Here is a 25719-nt window from a genome sequence, read left to right as displayed (position 1 = left end):
CTCGATACAGCAGGGTAAATGAGCAAATGAGGGGCGTTTGACAAGGTAATTGGCTATCAGGAGTTACTTAGCCGGAACACCAATGATTTAGTATGGCGCAGTCCAATAGGAGGGTCGATTGTCCACGGCAATAAACGAGAAGGAATGTACGTACTACGAAAGCGACAACATCTGCGTGTTCCTGGAAAGATCTGCGAATTATCGGACATTCGGGAAACATTGATCCGATACTCAGAGTTTGTCCTTCCCCGATATCTCTTGCGAGGGCAAGAAAGTGCCCCGAAGGCGGCAGTGTTATCCCATGCCTGTCGTACTTCCAGCTTTCGCCAGCCATACTCTTCTGGGCCACGCTCCCGTCTCCCATCAAGACTATGAGACTGGAAACTTTTCATTTCCCTTTTCATTGTAGATCTCGTCCAGCATTCTTCGTGTCATTTTGTTTGGGATTCCAGTGCCTCCAGAACCGAAGACCTGCACGAAGACCCAATTTTTCCAACTTGTATAGCTCATTAAAAACAGTAACTAGCTAGTATCGACCCTCTGCCCTAGCTGTTGAAAAGCACTCGCCCCGGGAATACTATTTTTTGGCTGTAAATAGCCGACAATAAATGATGGCCGGGATGTCTAAGTAGCGAGGTGTGTTGTCAACAGAACGAGCGATTTCTTCTCGAGATGAGGATTCAGTTATCTCTCAACCCAAAATTCACTGCTGGAGGTCTTGCACCACTTGTGGTAAATCTCGACGAAGCCCGACCATGTTCACCTGCCAAGGCGATGGCAAGAAACGCGCAACAATAATCATCTGCCGGATAACACCCACCTTCCTCAAGGTGCTACTGTCGGTGGTATCGTCGACGTCTGCCTGTTGCAGCTATTCCAGAAACCGCAGTACGTAAACCTAGTTTGCGAGCTGTTCGAGGCTGACAACAGAGAAATAACAGACATCCAGCTAGTATCCCATTGACCCCCCATATCCTCGTTCCTATCACCATGGTATACCTGCCAACACCAAAGCCCGCGTTGGGTTCCAAGGTTCCCTTTGCCCGACGATAGATGACGAACTTGTGATCAAGACAACGTCAGCGCAACGGCTGCCTCGAAGAATAAACGACCTCCATCGCCAAGTCACTCGGAAGAATCATCTGGAATCCGCCATGATTAGGAGGCCAGGTTGGCGCTGCTGTTTCCTGCTCGGCGTACGCGGCCCGATATTCGAGTGATCAAAACCTGCAGCACCAAGAAGCTCAGCCAACAACGAGACAAAAACACAATGTGCTCAACTCAACACACATGTCCAAGACTGGCAGGCGCTTGCACGCCAGATTCCTCAACATCAAGATGCCAACCACATCACACAGCCTTCTCGACGCGTAGCGGTCAACGGGCGGTTCCCCGAATATCCTTCAAGAGACATGCCCACATGCTCAAAATACCACAGAAGCTGGGCTGCAACGGAAGCGACAAAAACTTTTGTCGAATCGCTTCCTGGTTTTGTGGAAACATGATGGCAGAGTCCCGGGAAAGGAGGCCGCTGAAGGCCGGGGTGCATGATGCACAAGGTGCCTTTCTCTGCCGCTCCCCGCGGGGGCGCTTTCTCCATCAAGAGTCTGCGGAGGAGGACACACGAAGACTGCAGTTGGATGAGATCATCGGATTTGTGGGGAACACGATTCCTGAAACCGGGAAAAGCTTGTCAGCGGGACAACTGACATCCATCAGAGAAGAAAACCCTCAAGGGGAAAAGATTGCAGGGGCAAGACAGATCAAGGTCTAGAGGCTTGGCTAGGCCCGTCTGGGGGATTGTCGGCAAGGCTGCCGAACATTCTATATTGGTCTCCGGACCATCTTGTTCCGCCCATCCACCGGCGGCCCTCACGGATGACAACCTCACTGCACCGAGTCGGACTAGGCGCCGAGATGTTGCACCCAGATCGGGATCGTGACCGGATTGACGCCGGCGTGGCACTCCTTGGCCTCCAAGCCACCAAGCCTGCTGTCATGCCCCCCAGATTCCGCGCGGCTACTGCTGCCAACTGCGGAACCCGAGGCCGTCAAGTCTTTGCAACCGAAAGATGCACAATCTTGAAAGCATGATGGCGGGACTTGGTGTTGTCACGGCAGGTGGCACAGGTATATATACCCGTCACAATCCCATCCAGAATCCTTTCTAGAGAGCCATCCATCGACGAGCACATTCGAGCAAGTTTACCTGGACCACTCCCTCAAACTCCATCCACCGTCACCATGAAGTTCGCCCCTATCCTCCTTGCCTCCGCCGCGAGCGCCCACACCATCTTCTCCTCCCTCGAGGTGAACGGTGTCAACCACGGTGTTGGTGGTGGTGTCCGTGTGCCCAGCTACAACGGCCCCATTGAGAATGTCGACTCTGCCTCGATCGCCTGCAACGGTGCTCCCAACCCGACCACCCCCACCTCCAAGGTCATCACCGTCCAGGCTGGTCAGAACGTGACCGCCATCTGGCGCTACATGCTCTCCACCACCGGCTCTGCCCCCAACGACATCATGGACATCTCCCACAAGGGCCCCACCATGGCCTACCTCAAGAAGGTCAACGACGCCACCACCGACTCTGGTGTCGGCGGCGGTTGGTTCAAGATCCAGGAGGACGGCTACAACAACGGCGTCTGGGGCACCGAGAAGGTCATCAACGGCCAGGGCCGCCACAGCATCAGGATCCCCTCCTGCATCGCCCCCGGCCAGTACCTCCTCCGTGCTGAGATGCTTGCTCTCCACGGTGCCGGCAACTACCCTGGTGCTCAGTTCTACATGGAGTGTGCTCAGCTCAACATTGTCGGCGGTACCGGCAGCAAGACCCCCTCCACCGTTGCCTTCCCCGGTGCTTACTCTGTAAGTTTTTGCCTTGATATATCATCACCTTGTTCCCAGCCAATTGGTTACTAACTCGTATATGTAGGGCTCCCACCCCGGTGTCAAGATCAGCATCTACTGGCCCCCTGTCACCAACTACCAGATCCCCGGCCCCTCGGTCTTCACCTGCTAAGAAGTTTCTTCTTGAGCGGCGGTGGAACAAGGGGTTCATTTTTTTTTTTTTGGCGAGGTGGGTGGTAGTAGAAGAAAGCGAATAGCATTGATAGAGTGGATGGGAGTGGGAACGGTGTGCATTAGCATCCATGTGAGCTTTTCACCTCGGTGATAACTCTGATGGCATTCTTTTCAAACTTCTTGTAGATATTCAATTTCTGGCCTCTTCTCTGGGACGAGAGTCGGGACATAACAATTTTGATACATGGGCGTTTTTGCTCAACTCAAAAACACTTCTCCGTCGCAGTGATATTTTCTCTTGTCGTCGTTGCCAAGAGGGTGCCACCCATGTCTAACCGATCGGCTTTGGAAGCCGTTAGCTTGGTTGCGTTGAGCTTGTTCATAGGGGCGCTAAAGGGGGGGAAGGTAACTGCCGGTACCAAGAATGCTTGTGTTTTTCTTGGGTGTTATTGGTGGGATTTTGGGCGGGCTTGGTATGGTAGGGGATGATGATCATCTTGGCTTTTTCTTGGGTAGGGAAGGGTTAGTGGTGGTGGAGGGGAGAACTTTTTGGGGTTGCATTTGGATGGGGTTGCGGAGGGGGAGGTTCCTTTTCTTAGGGGGAAGGTCCAGTTGGTGGTTGTGAATGGTGTGAGACGATGCGGGGAGGAAAGAATAGGTGGTGAGTAGAGGGTTGTGTGTGAGCAAAGTTGAGTGTAAAATTGGGTCCCCTCTTCAGGAGAGAAAGAGGTGCATGAGGGAATGGGTGAAGGGGAGGGAGTAGGGGGGCACGGGGTGACGGGTCAGGGTTAGGGCTATAAGTGTTGCTAGTTCAAACGGTGTATGCCGTTGGCTAATGGCTTACAGAGTATAGCCTTCTTTCTGCACACCTTCCTTTGGCTTTTATTGGGTAAGCGTAATGTATATTTCATTACTCTCGGCGTCCGCCTTCTTGAATAGCAATCCATCTCCATCAATATCAAACCTTATAGATCCCGCAAGGAAGCTGTTACGTAGATGCCAAGATTATACATGCTGAATATATCCCATCAACAACCTTCTTCTTCAATCATCACGTTCCAGTTCAAATGTGGTTCAGTCTACACACAAATCAGCACTCTGGTGATAGATTCAGCGGTAGTTTTGCTCACATGAAAGATTTTACCCAAGGTATGATGTATTCTAAGAAGGTCCCTACTGGGCATTGTAACGTTGTCATGATGCGTCAAGGTGATGGGCTGATATTGGGGAGCAAAATGATCTACAGACATGCTCCGGGTCTCTGGATTCATGATACGGCAGGTGTAGATATTTCCATTGCCTTCTCCTGGTTCCAAAGCTATCCGAAATTGGCGGTACTCCTTGACGAACTCAATCGTGAGGGATATGACATTTTCAGGCCCGTGGAGGATATCTGGGTGGAAGTTGCGGTCGGAAAGGTCGAAGTACCGACGGAGGGCCCACCACGTAGCTGCACTTTGACAAGCCTGGATCAGTAGGCTCGTGTCAATTGGGATAAAATTGAGGTGGGTGGACCTTGAGGTGGACTAACTCTGGTGGATTTGTTGTCACCACAGTTGAAAATTGTAGAAGAGAGGATGTGAACACAGTGAATAGTGCTACGGAACTTGGTTGCTTGGTTTTGCGGAGATAGGGAGGCAAGGTAGCGTCTCTCATACTAACCAGTCATGATACAGCGGTGGTCATCTCTAAGAAGGTATTTTGTCTGAGATATTGACGCCCTTTTTTGGGGCGTGACCTTTCAGCCATTGTGGCGATATGCTTGTCAATATCCTAGTCAAAATCAGGGGCCAGTGCGGCTGTCATGGTCAGGCGAGCTTTGTGATACCGGTTTCGTACTTCCCATGCACATTGTCAGTATTTGCGAGACGGGGATGAAGAATAGGGGGAGCTGCGGTACCTGGTTTGAGAATGGCATCCACCAAGAAATTTCTCAGTTGTCTCAATTTAGCATGATTCTCCGCGTGTTCGACGATCTCTGACATGAGTGTTGAACGTCCTGATGTTGGCAGATTGTCGGTGAATGTCTGAAGGGAAGTGTCTCGTGCCATCCATCTTTGCGATTGCTGCGTATCTTTCAAGGGCTTTGCGGCATTTGACTTCCAACTCCATCGGGGGCTTGGGCAAGGGGTCATCGCCACAAGAATCTGACATGGTTGAATTGGCAGACTGCGACACGGGTAGAGTAGCATACGGTATTGCTATGCTATGAATCTATGTCGGGAGAGTGATTCGATGATGAGCGATGAGAACCAATGGCCAACCCTTTAAAAGGTTTTTACGTGCCATTTTCTTTTTCTGTGGCTTCTTCGAAGAAGGTTAAAGTGTGCGCCTCTTGGCTTAACTTCCGCAAAGCTACCGGATATTGTGACGTCAATTCAAGTCAAGACTGCAGGCACAATGGAAAAACGGCTGAGAAAGAGGTGCTCTTTTCCTGAAACTCTTACAATGCAAAGTCCAGGCTTTCAGGTCAAGTAACTCCCCACAAGAACCCTTGTTGCATTAGGGACAGCAGACAGACACATTGAACAGCGTTATCTACTTTGGTCATACACGGTATTGAATGATTTAAACCTACCTGCCTGTTTTATTTTTATGCATCCCAACTCTTTGACCTTTGTCACGGCAATCAATGTCTTTCACCAAACAGCACAAAACCATTCTCTCCCGACGGTCCCTGAACCAAACCTTTCTTGTGAAAGACCACCAGCGGGTCATAACAAAGCAAGCCGGCATCTAAAATAGCACAATGTCGCCAACAAGAGGCCCACCCCGAAAAGCATATAAGATCCCCTATGAGCCCCGAACTTGACTACCATCACTCATCAGCAGCAAGAAAATCAACAACTTACCTACTTATTTCACCACATAACTCCTTAACAACCATCAGGTAACTTTTAACCACCCCCCTTTCCAACCCACTAACCCCCCACCAAAATGTGCCAAACCTACCAATCCCAAACCGGCTGCCACGTCGAATCCCACCCCTTTTGCGCCTGGTCCAACCCCGTCCTCCTCCCCTGCGAAACAAACTGCGGCCTCCCCACCGTCCCCGACTGGATCGAGGACGTGAGGTGCGACATCTACTCCCCCATATGCCCCCTCTGCGTCGAAGCCCACGGCCCCAACGGGGTGCTCGACTCGGTGCCTGCCTTTCTCGGCGGCCCTTCTACCCCAAGCAGCACAATGGACGAGGTGGACGAGGACTTTATCGAGAACATTCGCGAGGACGCGATTAGTTCCATTCAGGAGGCGGAGTATATTGCCAACGAGTATTGGATTGCCGAGCCGACCGAGTTGAGCTTGGACTACACTGAGTTGGATTTGTCAAAGACTGCGGTGGTTGAGGGGGAGGTTTTGCTGCCCGAGGCGAGGAGGTGTTTGATTGTGGAGGGGGTGCCGGAGCCGGAGGATTTGGCGTTGACGCCGACGGATACGATTGTTTTTAGGTTTTGAGGTGGTGAGTAAAGTGGGGGGTTGGTTATAGGTGAGTAAGGTGAGTCCGTAGTAAGGAGTAGAAATTGTTCCCGGGCCCTTGCTGGCTTCAATAGAGACAAAGGAATTAGCAATGGAATTCTCTTACTAATTCTTTGTGTGGAAATACCTCATGATTCTGTGTGTCTATGTGTGTGTTCAATAGTGATCACTCGAATATCTGAAGCCGGCGAAGTCCGAAGAAACAAATCATGTCTCCCACGTGGGATTATCTAGGGGCTGATAACATCTCAAGATAACCTTGATAAGACTACATCAGCCAACTTCCTCATCAGTACAAATGGCGTCTCTAGCTCTATGTAGCCGTCGTCAGGGGTTTGCAACCCACCTGAGCTGGTTTGCCAAGATGATTCGCTGGTTGGGCGTGGTGTTGCTGCAGATCTGCCGGCGCTAAGGACTTACTTGCATGTTGTATGAGACTGAATGTTGGAAGTGGGCCAATCATGATGGGGGTCTTTTGCGCGTGTTATTGGATATTTTCGAAACATCGACAAGAGGGTTGACCAAGGGGTGGGAACTTTGAGTGTTTTGGAATGTGGGGAGGATTATAAGCTGTGGGCGGTTGACGGATGGGACGAGGTAAGCGCGGTTTGAAGGGGATACTCCCCACGAAAATGAGCTGAGGATATCGAATGGGGTGCAGGAGATGCCATGGGGAGATCGGCGGTGGTTGGAAAGGAAGGTGTACAACCTTCCAGATGTGGTTGGGTTGCCGTTGTTTGGTGGTGGTACGAGTTGTTGAAGTTGAGAGTAGGACAGATATAAAGATGGGCTGGGTCCTCATAGATATTTGTTGATTCTGTATCCCACGAGCCCGAGCTTGCATTTGTACATAGTTTTCATCGGTCAAAATGGTTCAGGTAAGTAGTCACTGGACACCCAGCATCCTTCCTGTTGAGACTAATTATTTCAGTTCCTCTCCGCCCTCGTTACCATTCTCTCGGTGGTCGCCGTGTCTGCTGCACCGGTCTCGACCGAGGTAGAGGCTGCCCCTGTGCTTGAAGAGAGAGCCTGTGCCTACACTTGCGGCACTGTTTGCTACCAGACGTCCCACATCACTGCTGCCCGCAACAAGGGACACACTCTCCGCCTTGCTGGGCAAAACATCAGTCAGTTGTGCTGGTCAAGTCGTAACAGACAGTACTAACCAGTCAACAGACAGCTATCCCCACCGGTACAACAACTACGAGGGCTTCAACTTCCCCACCCCTGCACCATGGTATGAGTATCCCATCATGAAGACGTACGCCGTGTACACCGGTGGATCTCCCGGCCCGGACAGAGTTATTTTCGACAGCAACGGAGCGTTCGACAAGTTGATCACTCATACCGGGGCCAGTGGCAACGCATTTGTGGCTTGTACATAAGATAGAAGTCGAAGATTGGGGGTGGGGAATCAAGAGACATTGGCCATTGTTGCTGCTTCAGTCGTCCGCCGTGACCCCGTAGTCCCCATGCTCGTAGAGCTTCCCGATTTGAACGCCCTTGTTTTCTGCGATAAGGCCGATGACTTGCTGTCCAATGTCTTTCATGTCGTTGTACTCCTTGAGCAGGTTGATGTGCTTCCGCACTGTAGCTTCTGCAGGGTGCCTGTTTGATATGAGCTTGAAGGTTCAAAACATCGTGCCGTTGGAAAACTGTACATCAATTCCGCTTCTTGGGCATTCAGTTCCTTGCATTTTTGTGCGTAAATGGTCAGTCTATCGAGCGATTGAGCAAGTCCATGCCACTGTAGTTGTCAATATCACTAGCTTCGCCATCGTTTCTTCGAGCCAGATGAACTAACCACTTTGGACATGTATCCGAGACACTTGTCCTAATGTAGAGTGTTAGACGGCGTTGCATGAACAGGCAAAGTTTTACTTACGCCTTTGAGAAACTGCAGTTCGTCTTGATCCTTGGCAACAACTTCGATCTTCTCCTCCGACCCTGGTATAGTAACGATGACCTTCAAATCGTTACCATTGACTGCATCGACTTGCATGTTCCATAACCTGGGATTTGGCAGGGTACTCTCGAGAGAAAGCGACTGTAGTGTATTCTTAAATACACCGAGCGCCGCTGCTACCTTTGAGATGATGCCCTGGTGATCTTTCCCATCGCCGAGTTCTTGTTGAAGCCACTCTCCAAATAAATCGGCATTGACCAACTCTGTTTCGACGTAAGGTTTGAGGAGGTCGGAGTCGTCGTCGTGTATATCATCAGACTTATTCTGCATCATGTGAAGAATCAAGAATTGTCTTGCTGGAAATGAATAGCTTTTGTGGCGCTGTAGATGTTTGGGGAAAGAAAGCATGAACGGCCAAGAAGTGTGGAAGGCCAAGTCCGTGAAGCAAAGCACAGTGTCAAAAGGCCACATGACACGGTAACCGCACCGTGCCCAATATGATATCCGTATTGATAGTCGCTACCGTCCTGTATACCGTATGACCTGAACGCCTAACCATGCATGTGTTTCCATAATCCATGCCAGATCGCTGTAGCAGCGTCTAAAGCCCCCACGCTTCTAATGCCCCAGACCCAGCCTAGGCAGAATGCCTATCCATACCCTTCACTTATTCCCAAACAGGTCGTTGATATTGATCTGTTGCCCAGGAACAAACCCAACATTCTGTGGCGCTGGTGTCTCGGCCACCGCGACCGGAGCGCCCTGGCCTTCATCGTCGGTGGGCAAATAAGCCGAGCCGGCAGTGCGAGCCTCCTGCCAGGCGCCCATGATGGTGGTAAAGTTCGCGCTCCGTGGTCGAGTCTCGTCCTCGTGCATCCAGATGCCAATAGCTTTTTGGGCGCCTTCTTCCGTCTCGTTGCTATCGATCGTATAGCCATCCTCCAGCTGAAAGACAATGAGCTCCTCCACGACCTCACAGTTGCTAATCCTTGCGAGGTCGACGACAAAGTTGTTCATGCCCCGGCGGTTGAGGATGAAGATGCAGTATTGTGGCAGATGTTGGCCACTAGAATCGGCACGGGGTTCTTGCTCGCAAACGAACAGTGTTCCTTCGACTCCGTGTTTCTCCCACCCAGCAGAGGCCTGTCCGATGGTGTAGATGACAGCGTTGGCAGCGATGGCGAGCACCGACTTGATTGTAGGGTCATATCGGCGGAGGACTGTCAGGTTGACCTCCATATCGGACCGTGTCTTAGACGGGGCTTGGGGAGCCATGTTGCGATTCTCCATGTAGTATGCTGTGTCGGATTCGTAGTCGGAGGCATGGACTTGCTGTCGGGGACCACTGTTGCTTGGGTGCTGGCGGTGACGCGCCTTTCGGGGTGTAGCCTTGCTCATATCGGAAGACTTGCAAACACAAAAACTGGTACAAATTCGAAGGTGGGTAATGCAGGTGCCACCGCGGGCCTCGGGAACGTACAGGATCGGACGACGGGTGTCAAGATCGGACGAAGGACAGTCGCGAACACTGGGGTTGTCTGAGTTACACGAGAAAGAGCAAGAGAAGATGCTCTTTATAGTATAATATGGTAGGCGTGACCAGCAATCAAGCCGGACAGGGTGTTGGCCGCAAGAAGGACCAGTGTGTCAGGTTGGTGATGATGGGCTCGTTGTATCTGGCAGTGTGGCTGGTCGCCCGAAGCTGAAGCTTGTATCCCCGCTGTGGGGCTCTTGGCGCGGCAATGTCTCTCCAGGGTTGGGGTTTTTTGGCCATGCAACCATCCTGAATGCGTCACTGCCCCACCAACCAGCAACTTGTCCCTGAACTGCCTGGAGCTGGCCTTTGATCCCGGTGTTGTCTTTTGTTCCATGTTATTCATCTACTTGCCTACCTAGAGTACCTTGACGACTTCCCGCCTATACACAACTTTGAGACATATTTTCTCCGAAGCCCATACCATGCGCCCATAGAAATTTGTGTTTCGTTGCTGGGCTAGCTTGTCCCGTGAGCTTCTGTGTCGCCCATATATATAACCACCCCGCATTCGACCCTTGAATGTCATTAAAGACCCTCGAAACGTAATCTCCATGCGTGAGCCAGCCAAACTGCGCCTGTACCTCGACCTGCGATTTAGCAACAGAGAGGTCGATTGATCCACGTACCTCCGTGGTTTTGTACGCCTGAACTGACAGACGGTTTCCCCTCGAGACACTCACCTGGCCCTCTCGATGGAGCCCTCGGATGCCGAGCCAGCTGCCCGTGCTGATTCCACGACATCCGAACCCGTCGACCTCACTTCCACCAACCCGCACTCCTTGTCGAGAGCAGTATACGCTCGTCGGTCAGAATACACACGTCGCCGGCGGGTACGAATCAAGATCGGAACATGGAACGTGGCCGCATGCCCAGGCACGGATAAGGATCTTGCCAGGTGGTTTGTGGACGGAGAGGGGCTGGATGCTACACAAACGGAGACGAACAAGAACCCCAAGAATGGCGACGGACATGAAAAGATTGATCTCTATGTCCTCGGACTTCAGGAGATCAACGAGCTTACGGCGCCCTCTCAGTACATGACATGGATCTATGCGCCAGACAGTACCCCCGCGGACAAGTGGAAAGCTGCTTTGGGGGCTGCCTTACCAGATGGGTACCAGCTCATCGCCACGGAACAGCTTGCGGCTATGCTACTCTTGGTCTACGCTTCCCCCGAGGTTGCTCCCACTGTTAGCAATGTTAGCACTACTAGTGTTGCGACTGGAGCGCTTGGATACCTCGGCAACAAAGGAGCAGTGTGCGCACGCATTGTTCTCGGCGAGGCCACCAACTTGTTGTTTGTCAACTGTCATCTTGCCAGCGGGGTTGAAAGCTCTTACATCGAGCGACGAATCTGGCAGGTACAACAGGTCCTTCAATATGCGCGCTTCGAACCAATTGCTGTTGGTGGCATCACCGAGGCAGAGAAGGGGAAGATTGGAGATGAGGATTTTGCATTTTGGTTTGGAGACCTCAACTCTCGGTTGGACCATCTACCCGGTGACGATATTCGCCGCCTGTTGATGCTACATACCCAGGGAGAATATGATGTTTCCAAGAAGAACCTACGTCGCGAGGACTCGTTGGAAGGCGAAGGAGTAGTTGTGCAGCACTTTTCTGACAGTAGCGAGGATGCGAAAGATGAGGACCAGACCAACACAGCCGGGAAGGAAACTATCGGACAGGACTCGAAGAAGTCTGGCGAAAACAATGCTGACGACGATTCTTTCGACCTTCCCGATCCTGACGAGTTCCCATTAGATCCAAGCGAAGACCCTGCTTCGCTTCAAACAACAATCACCTCCTTACTGCCCCACGACCAGCTTAGACGGCTGATGAAGGACCGCAAAGTGTTCCATGAAGGCTGGCGGGAGGGTCCGATCAGGTTCCTACCATCCTATAAGTATGACGTCGGCACTGTCGCCCTCTTCGACTCTAGCGAAAAGCAACGCCCTCCAAGTTGGTGCGACCGCATCCTGTATCGTACGCGGGAGGACAGGGAAGCTTTTGAAAAGAAGATACGCGAGGAAGATGAAGCGAGGAAGAGGGACGAAGAAATGAAGGCCCAGGGCATGGAGAATGCCGCGGATGATGACCAGGTTCTATTTTCTTACGATCCCGATAACGACGGTGACGACCAGCCCAGCTCTTCGGTATCGCCATACGATGCTTACGACGAGAATGACAATGACGAGGAACAGAATGGCGAAACTGGTGAGCAATTGCGTCTTGACCTGTACACCTCCCATCAGCGAATTACTTCATCAGACCACAAGCCTATAAGCTCCATCTTCACACTAGATTGCGACGCCGTAGTACCGGATCTCAAAGCCAAGGTCCATTCTGAGGTTGCGCGCGAGCTTGACCGAGCAGAGAACGAGGGACGGCCAGTAGTCACGATTGTCGTTGACTATCAGGGTTCTCGCCCGCGCAGCCAGTCTAATTTCTCCGACAGGCCCGAGCTGGCCATCGATTTCGGACGAGTAAGGTTCTTAGAGAAGATGACATCGTCTCTTACCTTGGCCAATACCGGTAGTGTACCAGCTACCTTCGCCTTCGTCGAGAAGCCTTCAACGGAGGGCCCAGACCTTACTGGGAATTTCGAATGGCTAACAACGTCCTTTATTCGCCCCGAAGAGAGTGACGATGGCTCAGAACCAGTTGATCTTGGGAAAAGGGTTACACTGGAGCCTGGCGAGACGGTGAATGCACATCTAGAGGCCGTCATCGATACCGTCCGTCAAGCTCAAATGCTCAACGAAGGCGAGGCGACCCTGGATGAGGTTCTGGTGCTGCGTGTTATGGACGGCAGGGATCACTTCATTCCAGTTCATGCCGATTGGGCACCATCATGTATTGGACGCTCTGTTGAGGAACTCATCCGGGTTAGGACCGGTGGCATCAGGGAGTTCTGCAATGCTCTAGCCAAGAAGAATGGGAAATTTGGCGCGATTCCGTACGATTTACCAGCGCACCATGCTGCGCCAAAGGAGTTGTTCGAGCTTACGGAAGCTACGGAGACACTTACCGAGCGAGCCATCGCCGACGCCCAAATGTTGGACGACTGTGAAGTTCCCACCGCTCCGGGCTGGCCTTTTGAGGAAGCCACCTGGCAGGGAACCGACAAAGAAACGCGCACTGCCCAAGTCATCAGTGTCATCGATGCCCTCGATCGAGACGAGCGAATTCTTTCCGTGTTCCTTCCCGAAGTACCGTCTATTCAACGCCTGGAGGCAGTCAGTGAAGCCTTCCTATTCTTCCTCGAAGGCCTGGTCGACGGGGTTATCACGACGCCATTGTGGAACCGCATCGAGCAAGCAGCTCTGCCTTCCTTGGCACAGTCAGTGGCTACAGCAGTCGATGCCCCCTCGGCGGAAGACGACAAGACTGCGATCCTCGACATTCTAGCTACCACTCCCAACCACAATATCTGCTTTGTATTCTTGACGACGACACTCGCAAGGATAGCTGCCGAGCTGGCACCTCTGACCAAGGCTGATCTCGAGGCCATCAAGAATAGCGATGCCGCATCTCGCCCGGGCCTAGTCGCATTGGGCCGAAAGTCTCTCAGCTTCAGGAGGTCGACGGGGCCGGGAATTCAGGCGGTTGTGGCTCTCAACAGGCGCAGGACTAAGGAGAGGAAGTTTGCGGAAGTGTTTGGGGGGTTGGTTTGTCGGGGGTCGGTGTTGGAGAAGGACAAGGATCGGAAGGCGCTGGAGGAGAAGCAACGGGCGCTTATCGGGCTGTTTTTAAGGCGGAGGGAGGAGTGATTAGTTGATGGTGTTATCATGGCATTGGGTGTTTGAAAGCGTTTGTGGGTTGGTGTACTGTGTTCTGTGAGTATGGCGTGCTTTTCGAAGGTTGTTTATATCGAGCTTGGGATCGGAGGCTAGAGATAGAGACATTGGATATGTTTGGGCGACTGCAAGCCTTGCTGAGTGGGAATGGAATACTCATCTGGTGAGACCTCAACTAGTACTGATCTGTCATGCCTTCCGTCTGCCGTGGTTTCGTCTTACCGTGCCTTCCTTCTGTCGTGCCTTCTCTTTTGACTTGGCTATTAAGGTTCTCACTGCGCCGCCACCTGAGCGGCTTGAATCTGTCCTACTACCGAGGCAATCTGCTCAACCAACCTCCCAGACCCGCCTCCTGTCACTTCCTTTGACTCCTGCAGCCAGCATCGACGATACTACCCAAACGCATAGCTACCGTACAAACCCACAGCCTCATACATCTACATCAATTACAGGAGATATCACACAGGCTACTCATCATCTCTCATTGGCGGCAATATGCCCGGCACCCCAGTCACCGGCAGGGTGGCTGTAGCCAGTGTTCACGGCTTCAGCAGATGTCTTCCCCATTTTACAACACCGCCAAGCTCCATCCCCAATCACGACATGTTTGACAGCAATTGTCAGCTAACGCACCGATCGAACTGTTATCCCCACCATCGAGAAGATTCACTGGGCGACGCGGCCTGGGTGGCTTGGCTGTGGTTCAATGGTATCCATAACCAGACACGGCAAGTTTCATGAGCCAGCAAATCTCGGTCAGTGAATGACACAGCCGTTATGAAGGAGCTTTGAGAGCTTTTGTCAAGACTGACAAAGCAATCCACCCAACAGGAATGCTCGGAGAATTTGCTGAAGCTGAGCTGTGTCGTTTCCCCAGGCGGTCGTCAGTTCATGTTTCCTAGATACCCCACAGTGAGCTCTCCACTAAACATGCGTAAAAAGTTAGCGCCCGTTTGGCTGAGGTTAGGGCCCCGTGCAGCAGGGCGAATCGGCGCGCGGCCCAGCGATCAAGACTGCCCCCGGATCCGAAGCTTGGCGATCGCAGATGGGACTTGCACCCTTGTCGCCATCTGGTGAAATCGGGGCTGTGTTGTTCCTTTTCCTTCAACACCAACTTGTTTGTTGTGTTGTTTTCGCTTGGCCTCAGACATGGCAATCGAAATTGGAAGAAATATTCGATGAGAGCAGGTTCTGGATCGGCTTGGTCGGCTTGGGACCGAGGCCGGGATGCCGGGGGGATCTGGATCCCGAGTCGGTGGACTAGTTTGTGAAGAGAAGGTTTTGGCTACTGATGTGGATGGGCAGTAGGGACTTGTAGAGCAACGCAGGGACGCGTGTTCTATTTACATAGCACGGCGGGTTAGCAGAGTTTTTCAGGGTGTTATATCCCATCGTCTCGCTCATGTGCGGTCGAGGATTGAGACTGACGTGATTCCGGCAGGGAGGCACATTGTACATGATGCTCAATTCGAGGGTTGAGTCTTCCACCGAAGATGGAACCTTTGAATGGATGGATACAAAACGTGCCGACTAACCTCACATCCTACAGGTCAAGAGCTGCCAAGCAACGGACCGCTGCAGAGTGACGACATTCTCTGTATGTTTTCTCTCTGCTGTTCTTTGTCAGGGGTGGATTGACGGGTATGCCAAGCTTGGCTTGAGAGGTGTGGAGGTTTTGTTGGAGTCTGACTACTCGCATTCGGGTTGGGAGCCCCTGCAGGAATGCCTCATGTTCTATGCGGCTCGTCGATGCAGCAAGGGTTGGAGATGGATGTTCAGATCGGTCAGGCACTGATGAGAAAGAGCCTTTGGATATGCGCCGAAACCGAGGGATGCATCGCCGTCAACCGGCCTTGCTTAAAGTCTCGTGGTCTCCCCGTGATTGTTCGAGACACTTTGGACAGCCAGGCAGTCAGACAGACATCTATCAATCTACATCCGCCTCTACCGTTCAAAAGCGCCACCGGGCCATCACTCCTGACGAGACCCCTCTCCTCTTTACTTTCGCTCTCGCTTTGAGAAACAACAAGCCAAACACACTCAATATGCAGCTCAAGACCCTCACCCTCCTGGGTCTCGCCTCGGCAGCCAACGCCCAAACCCTCGCCGACGTCCTCGCCGAGAACGCGGCTACTCTCTCCTCCCTCACCAGCTTCCTCCAGTCCGAAGAGGTCATCTACGAGCTCTTTGCCAACGCCCAAGATGTCACCCTCCTCGCCCCCTCCAACGAGGCCCTCGCCCGTCTGAACGCCACCCCTCTGGCCAACGAGCTCCTCTCCGACCCCAACTACCTCACCGCCTTCCTCGCCTACCACGTCCTCAACGGGACCTTCTACGCCTCCAACCTCACCTCCTCCCCCACCCAATTCCTCCCCACCATCCTCGACCTCGCGGCGTACAGCAACGTCACCGGCGGCCAGAGACTCCAAGTCCAGGCCGCTGACGGCGGCGTGAGCTTTCTTTCTGGAAACGGCGAGCTCAGCACTGTTGAATCCGCCAACTTCAACTACACCGGCGGCACCATCCACATCATCGACAACTACCTCACCATTCCCGCCCCTTTGCCTGCCGCCCTCCTGGAGCAAAACCTCACTGCTCTTGTCGGCGCCGTGACGCAGGCTGGTGTTGCCGAGACGCTTACCAACGCGCGGGACATTACCCTTTTTGCCCCCAACAACGCGGCGTTTGATGCGATTGGGAACTTGGTTAGCGAGCTGACTGTTGAGCAGCTGACGGGGATTCTGGGGTATCACGTCATTGTCGGGCAGACTGTTTATTCCAGCCAGATTGAGGACGGGGCTACGGCGACTACTTTCCAGGGGGGTGATATTACGCTTAGGGTGGAGGATGGGAGCGTTTTTGTCAACAGTGCTAGGGTTGTGAAGGCTGATGTGCTTTGCGCCAATGGGGTTATTCATGTTATTGATGGGTAAGTCTCCCCGATGATCATGGCGGACCAAGATGGGTGTTAATAATGTCAACAGTGTCCTCAACCCCTCCAACACCGACGCTGAGCCCAACCCTGCTGAGTCCACCCAGGCTCCCGCTTTCTCTGGCGCCAGCAGCACCGGCGGTGTCCCCTTCACCTCTGGCATCACTGTTCCCACCAGTGCTCCTGCCGAGCCTACTGCTACCTCTGGCCCTGACAGCGGCAACGGTGATGATACTCCTGTTGAGGCTGGTGCTGCTGCTCAGGGTGCTGCTCTTGGCATGGCCGCTCTCTTCGGCGCTGCTGTACTCTTGGCTCAGCTGTAAATTGTGTGTGAGTCATAAAAGTTTCTTGGATGTGCTTTTGACATCATGAATGGGATGACACGGGTTGGGTTTGGTCATTGCATGTAGCGGAAGCGGCTTTCAGGTCTCTAGGTTCGCTGCTGGCTTGGTTGGTTGGTCATTGGTAATTTTGTTGGGATGGAGTTGTGTTGTCTTTTGGTCTTGTTGTTTCAAACTATTCCCCCAAAGGAGCGTGCTGGATTTGGTCGTTGGTAGTTGATAATGTTGTACTGTATATACATAATCCCATGGCAAATACAGAGTCTGCATTCAATCTCTGTTGTGAGTTCTTTGCCTGGCCCTTTACCAAGATTTCCTAGGCTCTCAAGCATCTTGGCTAGGTACCTACTTGGTACACAAAGATGATTCTGAGATGGATGGTAGCATCGTTCCTCTCCACAATTGAGGTCCGCAAGGGGTATGGATTTCGCGACGTAGCCAGAGTACCGGTGAGATGTATCACTTTCTGGAGACTTGGGCCTGCAGCTAGCATCCATGGTGGAGATTATTAAGAGCCAGGAACAAGAATTGGCTGGGCGACCACATAGGATTCGGATGGCGGGAGGGGGGAGGAAAGCGGTCCTTGCCTCCGTGTCTCAACTCACTTCAAATTTACTTGCATGTTCGGTATGTTCTTTGTGAATGATAGGCCGGTATATATATGGGTGGCATATCACAATCTGCAGGATGTCGGCTCATGTAAGGCATTGGCTCTACATTTTCTACCTTAAGAACAGCACAGGGTTACACTTAGGGTGCTAGGTAACCACCTCAGTCGACGAATGTGCGCCATAGGGCCATAGGGACGGCTGCCGCGTCTACTGCAGAAAAGAGAGGTAGGAAGGCTTCACCATAATTCATGCCAATGTAACACCAGAAATGATGGTCGGGCACAGTAAGTGGGCATATCGGCTATGTTCTTGCCTTCCTCTACACTGTCCGGGCCAGTTGAACCATTCTGCACTCAATCTCGAGCTGTCCCAGCTTCTCAATTCAACAGCCATGTGTACCTACAAGCATTACTACTGCTACTCTCGATGCCACTTCATCCAGCAAACCAAAGTAACTCGTTGCAATAGACGACGAAGCGCCGCGAGCCCACACGCGGGGACTCCAAACAACAGCCTCTACTACGATAACGCTGTTTGGTGCATTACTTGCAACTATCCTACTCCCCCTACCAGCGACAGTGGTATGATTACAACTGAAGGACCCCCTTCATTATAACAGTGTGTCGATTAATGTGCGTTCAATGAGCTACCTTACGATTGGACTGTCCGGATCGGCGGATGCCGAATGGGCAGACTTGACTTACGTATCTACCTACCTACCTACCTACCTATCTTGGTCTGGTGATATCCTGAAAAAAACATTATACTGCTGTGGAGAACACTCGATGAGATGCCAAACAAATACTATGCAAAAGTCCAGCTAAACGTTTAGATACTGTCTCACTGTCTGCTGTATTATGGGATGATGTTCGGTTCAGGTTTTATTCTTACAGTGACGTCAGAGGCGGCAAGTCAAATGGGATATGAGGAAGGGATATGAGGAAGGGATATGAGGAAGGGGTATGAGGAAGGGATACGACGAAAGGGATACAAGGAAAGGATATGAGGAAGTTTGGATAATTCCGGTAGATGTTTTGTATGTTTAGTAGGGGAAGTCGGGAGGATTTAAAAGACATAAGAGGACGTTGTAGGCAGTGTATTTCCCCTTGCCTTTCTTGTCTTCTTTATCGGACAATTCAATCTTTTACCTATAACCTACACCTATACCCAGCCGTAGACCGTTAACATACTGCAGGTACGTGCCAAAAATGTTGATCCTTACGAATTCGTGTCTACCTACTCTTTTGCTGTCATTTTTGACCCAAGCTTCGAAATGGCCAACATGTCATCCTTGCTTCCCCTCCTCGTTGGTCTTGCCAACCTTCCATCAGCCTATCAGGATTCTTCTGGAATCTGCCCTCCACAGATGGCAAGGTTTCCCCATCATCATAGTCCTTCTCTGCGACACAATCCTCATCTTTGAGTAATCCCTCGATTTCTGATGCTTCAAGGCGACGCCATTGTCGTATACCGGCGGGTTATTTCCGTCCATGAAGTACGGCCGGGGCCATGAGTCCAAGCTCTGATCTGTGAGTATCGCTTTGCGACGTAATTATCCATGCCCGGTTCTCGTCGTACGAAAAAGGCGGTCTCCCCTCTTCTGGATAAAATGTATAGGCTGCTCGCAGCTTGAATCAATCTCTGCTCAAGTTTGAGCGCTGCAGCCCTCGTCGAACACATCGAAACAGACAAATGCCTGGTTCCGGGAGAGAACGATGGAGTTTAGCTGTGCGATGATTTTCCAGCAGATTCTTGTCCCAGGGCTGCTTCCAGTGCCGAGTTGAACTCTTTCGTCGCATCCTGCGCTCTGGCGATGACTTCTTTGCTAGCTCCGACTACCGTTGTATTTTCATCTTGTACAAGCACCGCAACGTAGCGTGTGCTGCCATCGCAGCCCGAGATTCTTCTTAAAGTTGAGCTTTCACCGCGCCGCCAGCTCGAGGTCAGCCGATCGTTGCCATCAGATCTAGCACAATGTCTACTCACACATTACTTCCCTCCATTATTATTGTGATTGCAGGTGTGCATGATCGGTGTTCGGCCGAATGATTATCCGAATCACCACCTGCTCCCCGTCCCGTGTGGTTTTGATCCAAAACCAACTGAAATCATTGGCTTGACTTTAAAGATCGATCTTAAAGGTTGCGTGGAGCGCACCTGACCCATTATGAAGACCACTTCGCTTATCACAATGCTTACAGCTGGTATATTCCCTTTCGGCAGTGTCTATGACATGTACGTGAGACAGGGTTAGGGATATATCATGGATGGTGCATGTTCGATGTATGTGCCCCTGTGTTTAGAACAACCGTGTCATGCACTTCTTCAGAATGAGTGCCTACCTACCTGCGGCCTCCCGATGTGGCACATGCTGACATGGGACTGACCGATGTAACCCACCTCTTATTTTTCCACATATGACAGTATTGCCTATCAGAGGATGGATATCAGCTCTAAAAGTCCAAACGCGACTCAGCCCGTTGATGTTGTGCTGATTTAGGTATCTTTCGGGTGATTTTATCAAATCACGATGCTTCCTGGGCTGTCGAGTGATGGTGGGTGGTACGGTGAGACATGCATGCAACTCGCCTACTTCTCGGGGCTGTCCGGACCTCCTGAGAGCTGAAGATAGATTTCCGTGATAAGTAAATAAGTAGTCACCAGACGCAGACATGTGCTTTCCAAAGCCAAAGGGACCCTTGCTGTATGCTCAGAATGATGTAAAATACCATGACGACGCCGATACAAAAAGGCCAAACAAAGGAAATCCACTACCTCGGCTCGCAAGCTTACCAGCGAAGCAAGAACTGCAGCCAGCCTTCAGAGAACCCACTCAACGACAGCACATCTCCAAGGAAGAAACAACCATCTTGCTCGAATATTCAACCCTATATCCCACGGTTCTCCATGTCCAACACCATACCCCAAAACCCACCACCACCACCACCTGTTAACGAAAAAGTCCCTCTCCTCCCAACCCCAACCGCAGAAGACCACCTCAAGACCTCCTGCGGCAACCTCATAACCTGGCTCGGCGGACCCTACGCCATCCTCCTCCAAATCGCCTCCCCCAGCATCGCCCTCGGCTCCTGCACCCACTCCCGCTTCCGCACCCACCCCATCTCCCGCTTCCGCCGAACCGCAGCCTTCATCATCGCCGTGGTCCACGGAACCGAGGAACAACGCAATCTCATCTGCAATGCTATCAAAAGCAACGTTTGTCCCCCCCCCCCCACCTCACCTGTCCCATCCCTGCTAACAGGTCAAAAGACTCCCACATCCACGGCCCAAATTATACCGCCAACGACCCCCTCCTCCAGAAATGGACAGCAGCCACCCTCTTCGTTGCTGGCCAAAAAACTCACGAGCTGTTTTCGATTGAGAGGAAACCCATGTCACGGGAGGAGAAAGAGGTGCTATGTCAGGAGTTTGGGAGGTTTGCTACCGCGCTGGATATGCCGCTGGAGATGTGGCCTGGGTCGTTGGGGGAGTTTGAGAGGTATTTTAATGAGGAGTTGCAATCATTGGAGATTACAGAGGCGAGTAAGCAGGTGGCGGATGTTTTGCTGAGAGGGATGGAGTTGCCTTGGTTTTTGATGTGGGCTTTGCCGGTTATGAGGGTGTTGGTGGCTGGTTGGTTGCCAGAGAGGTTTAGGGTTGCTTTTGGGCTGCCTGATCCGAATGGGTGGGCAGTTTGGGCGGCTTATTGGGTTGTTGTCCGGTTGATATGGGGGCTGAATTGGCTAACGCCTGAAGGGGTGAGGGTGCTGGTTGAATCGTGGATGAAGAGGGACATGGCGAAGGCGGCGGAGGATATTAGGGTGCATGGTCGGTGGATGATATGATACAATCTTCTCTTGTTCGTGCGGTAAGATCTCCTACTCAAGAATGTCGACTCGGTCATGTGCTGGATTGTTTCGGTCCAAAAGTTCGATACCCTGTTTGGTGTAGACCACAATCCCCCGCTGCGGCTCGTCCACCGCATAAGGGCCCAACCTTTCTAGAACAAACTTGTTAATCGACAAGCCAAAGACTTCTGGAAACACTGCGACTACTGGCGATGGTGGCGGAGGATCCCAGTGATCTAAATCCAGTCCAAAAGATTTAAGCACTGCGCACCGTTTCTCCTCCCCGTCCTGTTCGCTGCTCCCTTGTTGCTCGAGCAGAGGTACAAACTTGTGAAAGTCATCCGGGAAGAGTAAGCTGGAGATATCGGAGAGACTGAGGAACCCGTTTTGTTTCGAAGCCATGTCAACCACCAAGTTCTGTAGCCGCGGGATAAAGAGCGGCGTGAAGAGGTCCTCTTGTTCTTTTCTGAAAAGCGCGACAATGCGAATAGCGTCTTGGTAAAGTGATACTGCGTGTTCAGTATCGACCTGGAGCTTGAACTCGGTGTCTGCACCATAAGCCAGGAAGAGAACCCAGATGGGCAAAAAGGTCAAATTGCGCTTTTGTCCGTTGATTTGCATTCCGTTCACCTGATCGTACCCACACAAGGTTGTCCAGATCAATACCTCCCACAGACTTGAGATCCTTCCTGAAACCCGATTTAGTAAAGGGTAGTCTTGTTGCCAAGTGACTGGGAGATTTGGTGATGCCCCATCTCGTAGGCACATGGCCATTGTCTTCAGAAGGCGGTCATACTGTCGGAGTTCAAGCTGATTCCAAGAGGGTTGAGTCGATGCCAGTAAAGTGTCAAATATACGCATTAGTAGGTGCTGCGGCCCAATCTTCTGAGCAGCTTGAACAAGTGCCCCTCCCTTGAGCACCTCGGGTGGGGTTAAGAGCTCTGGCAGCCCATATTTCAATGCCAGGAAAATGATGATATCAGCAACAGTTCGATCCTGCTTATGTGAAACAATACGACGGCATGCCGCTCTCTTTCTCCAAAGATACGACCACCCATAGTCCATTGGCCGATAGATTCCACCCCCCGAGACCTTGAGTCGGGATGAAAGAAAGGGAATTTTTTGCAAGTCTAGAAGCACATCTGTCACAATGGATGTGTTCATGAAATCATGGTACCATACAACCTTGAAGAGTCCAAGAATGTCGAAGTGGAGGTGAGATTCTTCTATCGAACTTGGATCCGGTTCTGTCATCTGCTGAGCCACGAAAGATCGGCTAGTAAACTGTGTCATGTTGAATCCTTGGGTCTGAGCTTCGATAACTTCACGGACCTGTGTTTTCGAAAAGAATTCGATGAGGGAGCGGTGTGTAATTGCAACTTGTTCAACTCTTCTTGTCGGTATTGGCACGTCCGGTTCGTCAGCGCTTGATGCAGTTACGCTCACAAGTCCTCTGCATCGTCCGTTGACTTGCTTCCGACATCTCCGTAGCCTTTCTTCATCTTCAATAGTCTCTGTTTTGCGTAAACTCTTGAAGAGAAAATTGCAATCTGATTCGTACTCATCCAGAAAGGATAACTGATGAAGAAAAACATTGGATAGTTCCCAAGATGTCCGCTCCAAGCAAACAGCTAGAGTGAGCATAGCCCTACGCCTGTCAATAGGGTGAGCCTCTGTCTCAATTGCGTTGAATATGACTTGAAACAAATTCTCGAGTTCTGTAGGCAGTCCATCGATCTTGGCCTCCAAGTCTTCGGGGTTGTCCTCCTGAAGAAGACCACGCTCAACAATCCGCAGGACCAATGATACCCACAGCAGCACTCCTTCTGCCTTCTCAATGATCTTCTGACCAAGATGGAGGGTGAGGCTGTGGTCGACTGCCGAGGACAAGTCTTCATTCTCTTCGAGCGTACTCTTCACATAACCCATAATGTCCAAACTTGTAACCTCGTGTAGTCGAAGCTTGGGATACGATGAGAAACGCTCTTGGAATAGCGGAAGCTCGCGACTTGAAACGCAGATTTTGATGTTGTCGGGTCTGAGCCGTGTCCAACTGAGAAAGGTACGAACCAAGCCAGTGTCATCGCCTTCGAACTCATCCAGGCCGTCAATGAAAAATGCAAATTTTCGGTGTGTAAAGACTTCGTCTCGCTCCATTATCTCCAGGAAAGCATGGCGCGCTTCAGCGTCGGTCAATTGAGCGTTGCCACCCTGCAAACACAGTTGCCAAAGTGATGGGACAATTGATGGGACCAGCTCCGGGCACTGTTTGAAGACCGAACAGAGAAGGGATCGGTAAAGACCGGAAAACGTTTTTTGGCCAGCCGAGCCACCTTTCCAGAAGAAAAAAGAGCACTTGATCAGTGCTTTGCCTCCAGCCCACCCTTCAAGCATATTCTGAACAGCAGGGTGCTTCAGCAGATGCTTCAGCAACGTGGACTTTCCTGACCCTGGCTTTCCGAAGATGTGGAAAATCCCATTACCTTCCAAAAGCCACGATGTTAGAGCCTCCCGAGACACCTTGCGATATGAATCTTGAACCTCGGTGTAGCGTAGCCACTCTTGGGCCTCTAAAGATTCCAAATCTCCCAATGATGCTTTGGGATCCACAGCCTCGGAAGCATCTACTAGCCAGTTGAAAGTCGTTGCATGGGCCTCGGCGATATTTTCAAGTCGATCAGACATTTTCTCGAACCCAATGGAGGATAGGAGCTTGGAAAGAGCAACGCTTTCAAAGGCTTGCCCGCAGAGCTTCAGTAAGCTGTTCAACCCCTGAAATGAGATCGAATCAAGTTTGGTTTGGGTGGTAGAATGCAGCTGATGCAAATCGTGCAAGCTACGTTTGATGACAGCGAGCTCGTTTGTTTGGCATTCACCACTTGCCGCAATGACCCCCAGACGTTCCAGGGACTTTTCACTGCACACCATCAGTCAGCTAGCTACTCATGTTTCGTGGTAGGATACGGGGCTTGGACGAGAGTTTACCTCGTTCGCTGGGCAATTTCCAGCTGCAGCTGATTTCTGCATCTATCTAACCGCGCTTCCAACGCCTCCTTTTCACCCCTTTTCATCATGTTCCTCCAGGCGATGACGAACACATGTCTCTTTGAGCCTGGCTTTTTGGCCCTGAGAGAGTCCAGTAGGCCAAGAAGCTCATCCGATAGACGCTCACATTCGTCAACAAGCGCAGCTAACCTCGCCTCGTCCAACTGAGAGTTACCTGCAAGCCGAGAACCTTTAATGTTTGCGACGACTGTCCTAAAGTTGATAGTAAGAACCTCAGCATTGACATTGGTAGCAGTCGTCCCACTTGTGGAACTTTGAACCTCGCGGGCAGCGGACACAATCTTGAAGCCGAAATCAACAAAGGCGGCAACATTGGCAACCAGGCTGATGGACGTGAGGGGATCCATGTTGTCTCATCCGGGATACTTGACAACCCAGCGTGAGTATCGCACATGCGGTGATACTTGACAGGTAGAGGTCATCCGTGGAGACTGGCGGGGAAGTTAGCTGCACGACTGAGGCACATGTGATTCGTTGCATATTCAGGCAGAACACAGTGCCCAACACCCACCTGCGCCCATGTTGACCTCCTACTGCGAATTCTCAATGTGGCGCAGCAGCCTCGGTTGGTTCGACCTTTATTCTCCCCCCCAATCATCTGCACAGGTACATAACACTTGACACTGAACACTAAATGTCCAGTAAACGTAACAAATCCGATCACCCCTTTGACAGAACCAAACACAGCTTGCTGTAAACACAGCTAAAATGAGCGCTTTGTCCAGGAGTGGTGGCAATAGGTGGAGAAAAGCAGAGAGATCGGAGCGGCTATCATAATGCAACCAACACCCAGCAAGTAACGAAAACTGGGCCTTCATACCACCGTTCATACCTGGTATTCTACTCTGTTAATCTCCAGAGATCGAGCCTCATGGGGAAAGATCAGAATTGATAATCTGCTCGGACTCAGACCCTGTCTGTCACCAGTTGATGGTGCGAGAGCTGAATAAGTGTCTGCATATGTTTTTTTAGCGAAGGAATTAACATATTCCTAAAGCAGTAGACATGCTTATGGAACCCGTTATAAATCACTTGGCATGATGAATAGAAACAGCACCTTCCAATGATACTCATCTTGAACGTGATGTCGTCGGTCCGATGACCCTGGTGAGATAGCGTGTAGCTTACTACACTATGCCTATGTACCTGGCTCGCCTTGTTGCTGAGATGTGATGCCATC

The 25719-nt window shown here is 51.5% G+C and overlaps 11 protein-coding genes across 11 annotated transcripts; 6 read left to right on the top strand and 5 right to left on the bottom strand.

The window, feature by feature from the left end:
• Positions 1–286: 286 nt before the first annotated feature.
• Positions 287–3441, top strand: QC764_204860 (uncharacterized protein). Its single transcript, XM_062944189.1, has 2 exons — positions 287–2868; positions 2936–3441. The coding sequence occupies exons 1-2, from the start codon at positions 2245–2247 to the stop codon at positions 3020–3022; spliced, it is 711 nt and encodes a 236-aa protein (XP_062802992.1). The 5' UTR covers positions 287–2244; the 3' UTR covers positions 3023–3441.
• A 468-nt stretch (positions 3442–3909) lies between these two features.
• Positions 3910–5178, bottom strand: QC764_204856 (uncharacterized protein; the record flags this gene model as incomplete). Its single annotated transcript, XM_062944188.1, has 4 exons — positions 3910–4103; positions 4155–4474; positions 4687–4762; positions 5008–5178. 4 exons carry the CDS (start codon positions 5176–5178, stop codon positions 4053–4055), a joined length of 618 nt encoding a protein of 205 aa, XP_062802991.1. The 3' UTR covers positions 3910–4052.
• A 783-nt stretch (positions 5179–5961) lies between these two features.
• On the top strand, positions 5962–6480 carry QC764_204855 (uncharacterized protein; the record flags this gene model as incomplete). Its single annotated transcript, XM_062944187.1, has 1 exon — positions 5962–6480. The coding sequence occupies one exon, from the start codon at positions 5962–5964 to the stop codon at positions 6478–6480; it is 519 nt and encodes a 172-aa protein (XP_062802990.1).
• A 621-nt stretch (positions 6481–7101) lies between these two features.
• QC764_0035590 (uncharacterized protein) lies at positions 7102–7907 on the top strand. The gene is made up of 3 exons (XM_062940237.1): positions 7102–7379; positions 7433–7628; positions 7678–7907. Exons 1-3 carry the CDS (start codon positions 7371–7373, stop codon positions 7884–7886), a joined length of 414 nt encoding a protein of 137 aa, XP_062802988.1. The 5' UTR covers positions 7102–7370; the 3' UTR covers positions 7887–7907.
• On the bottom strand, positions 7325–7737 carry QC764_0035600 (uncharacterized protein; the record flags this gene model as incomplete). The annotated part of the gene is made up of 2 exons (XM_062940238.1): positions 7325–7613; positions 7727–7737. The coding sequence occupies 2 exons, from the start codon at positions 7735–7737 to the stop codon at positions 7424–7426; spliced, it is 201 nt and encodes a 66-aa protein (XP_062802989.1). The 3' UTR covers positions 7325–7423.
• Positions 7908–7943: 36 nt separating the features above from the next.
• QC764_204845 (uncharacterized protein) lies at positions 7944–8878 on the bottom strand (the record flags this gene model as incomplete). The annotated part of the gene is made up of 4 exons (XM_062944186.1): positions 7944–8109; positions 8163–8248; positions 8306–8335; positions 8387–8878. 4 exons carry the CDS (start codon positions 8876–8878, stop codon positions 7944–7946), a joined length of 774 nt encoding a protein of 257 aa, XP_062802987.1.
• A 192-nt stretch (positions 8879–9070) lies between these two features.
• Positions 9071–9805, bottom strand: QC764_204840 (uncharacterized protein; the record flags this gene model as incomplete). Its single annotated transcript, XM_062944185.1, has 1 exon — positions 9071–9805. One exon carries the CDS (start codon positions 9803–9805, stop codon positions 9071–9073), a length of 735 nt encoding a protein of 244 aa, XP_062802986.1.
• An 831-nt stretch (positions 9806–10636) lies between these two features.
• Positions 10637–13714, top strand: QC764_204830 (uncharacterized protein; the record flags this gene model as incomplete). Its single annotated transcript, XM_062944184.1, has 1 exon — positions 10637–13714. The coding sequence occupies one exon, from the start codon at positions 10637–10639 to the stop codon at positions 13712–13714; it is 3078 nt and encodes a 1025-aa protein (XP_062802985.1).
• Positions 13715–14683: 969 nt separating this feature from the next.
• Positions 14684–17351, top strand: QC764_204820 (uncharacterized protein). The gene is made up of 2 exons (XM_062944183.1): positions 14684–16670; positions 16726–17351. Exons 1-2 carry the CDS (start codon positions 15478–15480, stop codon positions 16994–16996), a joined length of 1464 nt encoding a protein of 487 aa, XP_062802984.1. The 5' UTR covers positions 14684–15477; the 3' UTR covers positions 16997–17351.
• A 2726-nt stretch (positions 17352–20077) lies between these two features.
• On the top strand, positions 20078–21470 carry QC764_204810 (uncharacterized protein; the record flags this gene model as incomplete). The annotated part of the gene is made up of 2 exons (XM_062944182.1): positions 20078–20841; positions 20946–21470. The coding sequence occupies exons 1-2, from the start codon at positions 20356–20358 to the stop codon at positions 21468–21470; spliced, it is 1011 nt and encodes a 336-aa protein (XP_062802983.1). The 5' UTR covers positions 20078–20355.
• On the bottom strand, positions 20191–25081 carry QC764_204800 (uncharacterized protein). Its single transcript, XM_062944181.1, has 3 exons — positions 25051–25081; positions 24459–24970; positions 20191–24390 (listed from the first exon to the last, which is right to left on the bottom strand). The coding sequence occupies exons 2-3, from the start codon at positions 24884–24886 to the stop codon at positions 21504–21506; spliced, it is 3315 nt and encodes a 1104-aa protein (XP_062802982.1). The 5' UTR covers positions 24887–24970; positions 25051–25081; the 3' UTR covers positions 20191–21503.
• Positions 25082–25719: the final 638 nt, after the last annotated feature.

This window comes from Podospora pseudoanserina, chromosome 2, assembly GCF_035222485.1.
Source record: "Podospora pseudoanserina strain CBS 124.78 chromosome 2, whole genome shotgun sequence".
Taxonomy (NCBI): Eukaryota; Fungi; Ascomycota; class Sordariomycetes; order Sordariales; family Podosporaceae; genus Podospora; species Podospora pseudoanserina.
This window is presented reverse-complemented; position numbering and strand designations above follow the sequence as displayed.

Bases quoted from the DNA above. Each gene is read 5' to 3' on its own strand.
- QC764_204860 (XM_062944189.1), top strand. From the start codon at position 2,245: ATGAAGTTCGCCCCTATCCTCCTTGCCTCCGCCGCGAGCGCCCACACC. The intron at 2,869-2,935 runs GTAAGTTTTTGC...TCGTATATGTAG, and splicing joins CCTTCCCCGGTGCTTACTCT to GGCTCCCACCCCGGTGTCAA.
- QC764_204800 (XM_062944181.1), bottom strand. From the start codon at position 24,886: ATGGATCCCCTCACGTCCATCAGCCTGGTTGCCAATGTTGCCGCCTTT. The intron at 24,391-24,458 runs GTAAACTCTCGT...GATGGTGTGCAG, and splicing joins GAAATTGCCCAGCGAACGAG to TGAAAAGTCCCTGGAACGTC.
- QC764_204820 (XM_062944183.1), top strand. From the start codon at position 15,478: ATGCGGCTCGTCGATGCAGCAAGGGTTGGAGATGGATGTTCAGATCGG. The intron at 16,671-16,725 runs GTAAGTCTCCCC...TAATGTCAACAG, and splicing joins GTTATTCATGTTATTGATGG to TGTCCTCAACCCCTCCAACA.
- QC764_0035590 (XM_062940237.1), top strand. The intron at 7,629-7,677 runs GTCAGTTGTGCT...ACCAGTCAACAG, and splicing joins CCTTGCTGGGCAAAACATCA to ACAGCTATCCCCACCGGTAC.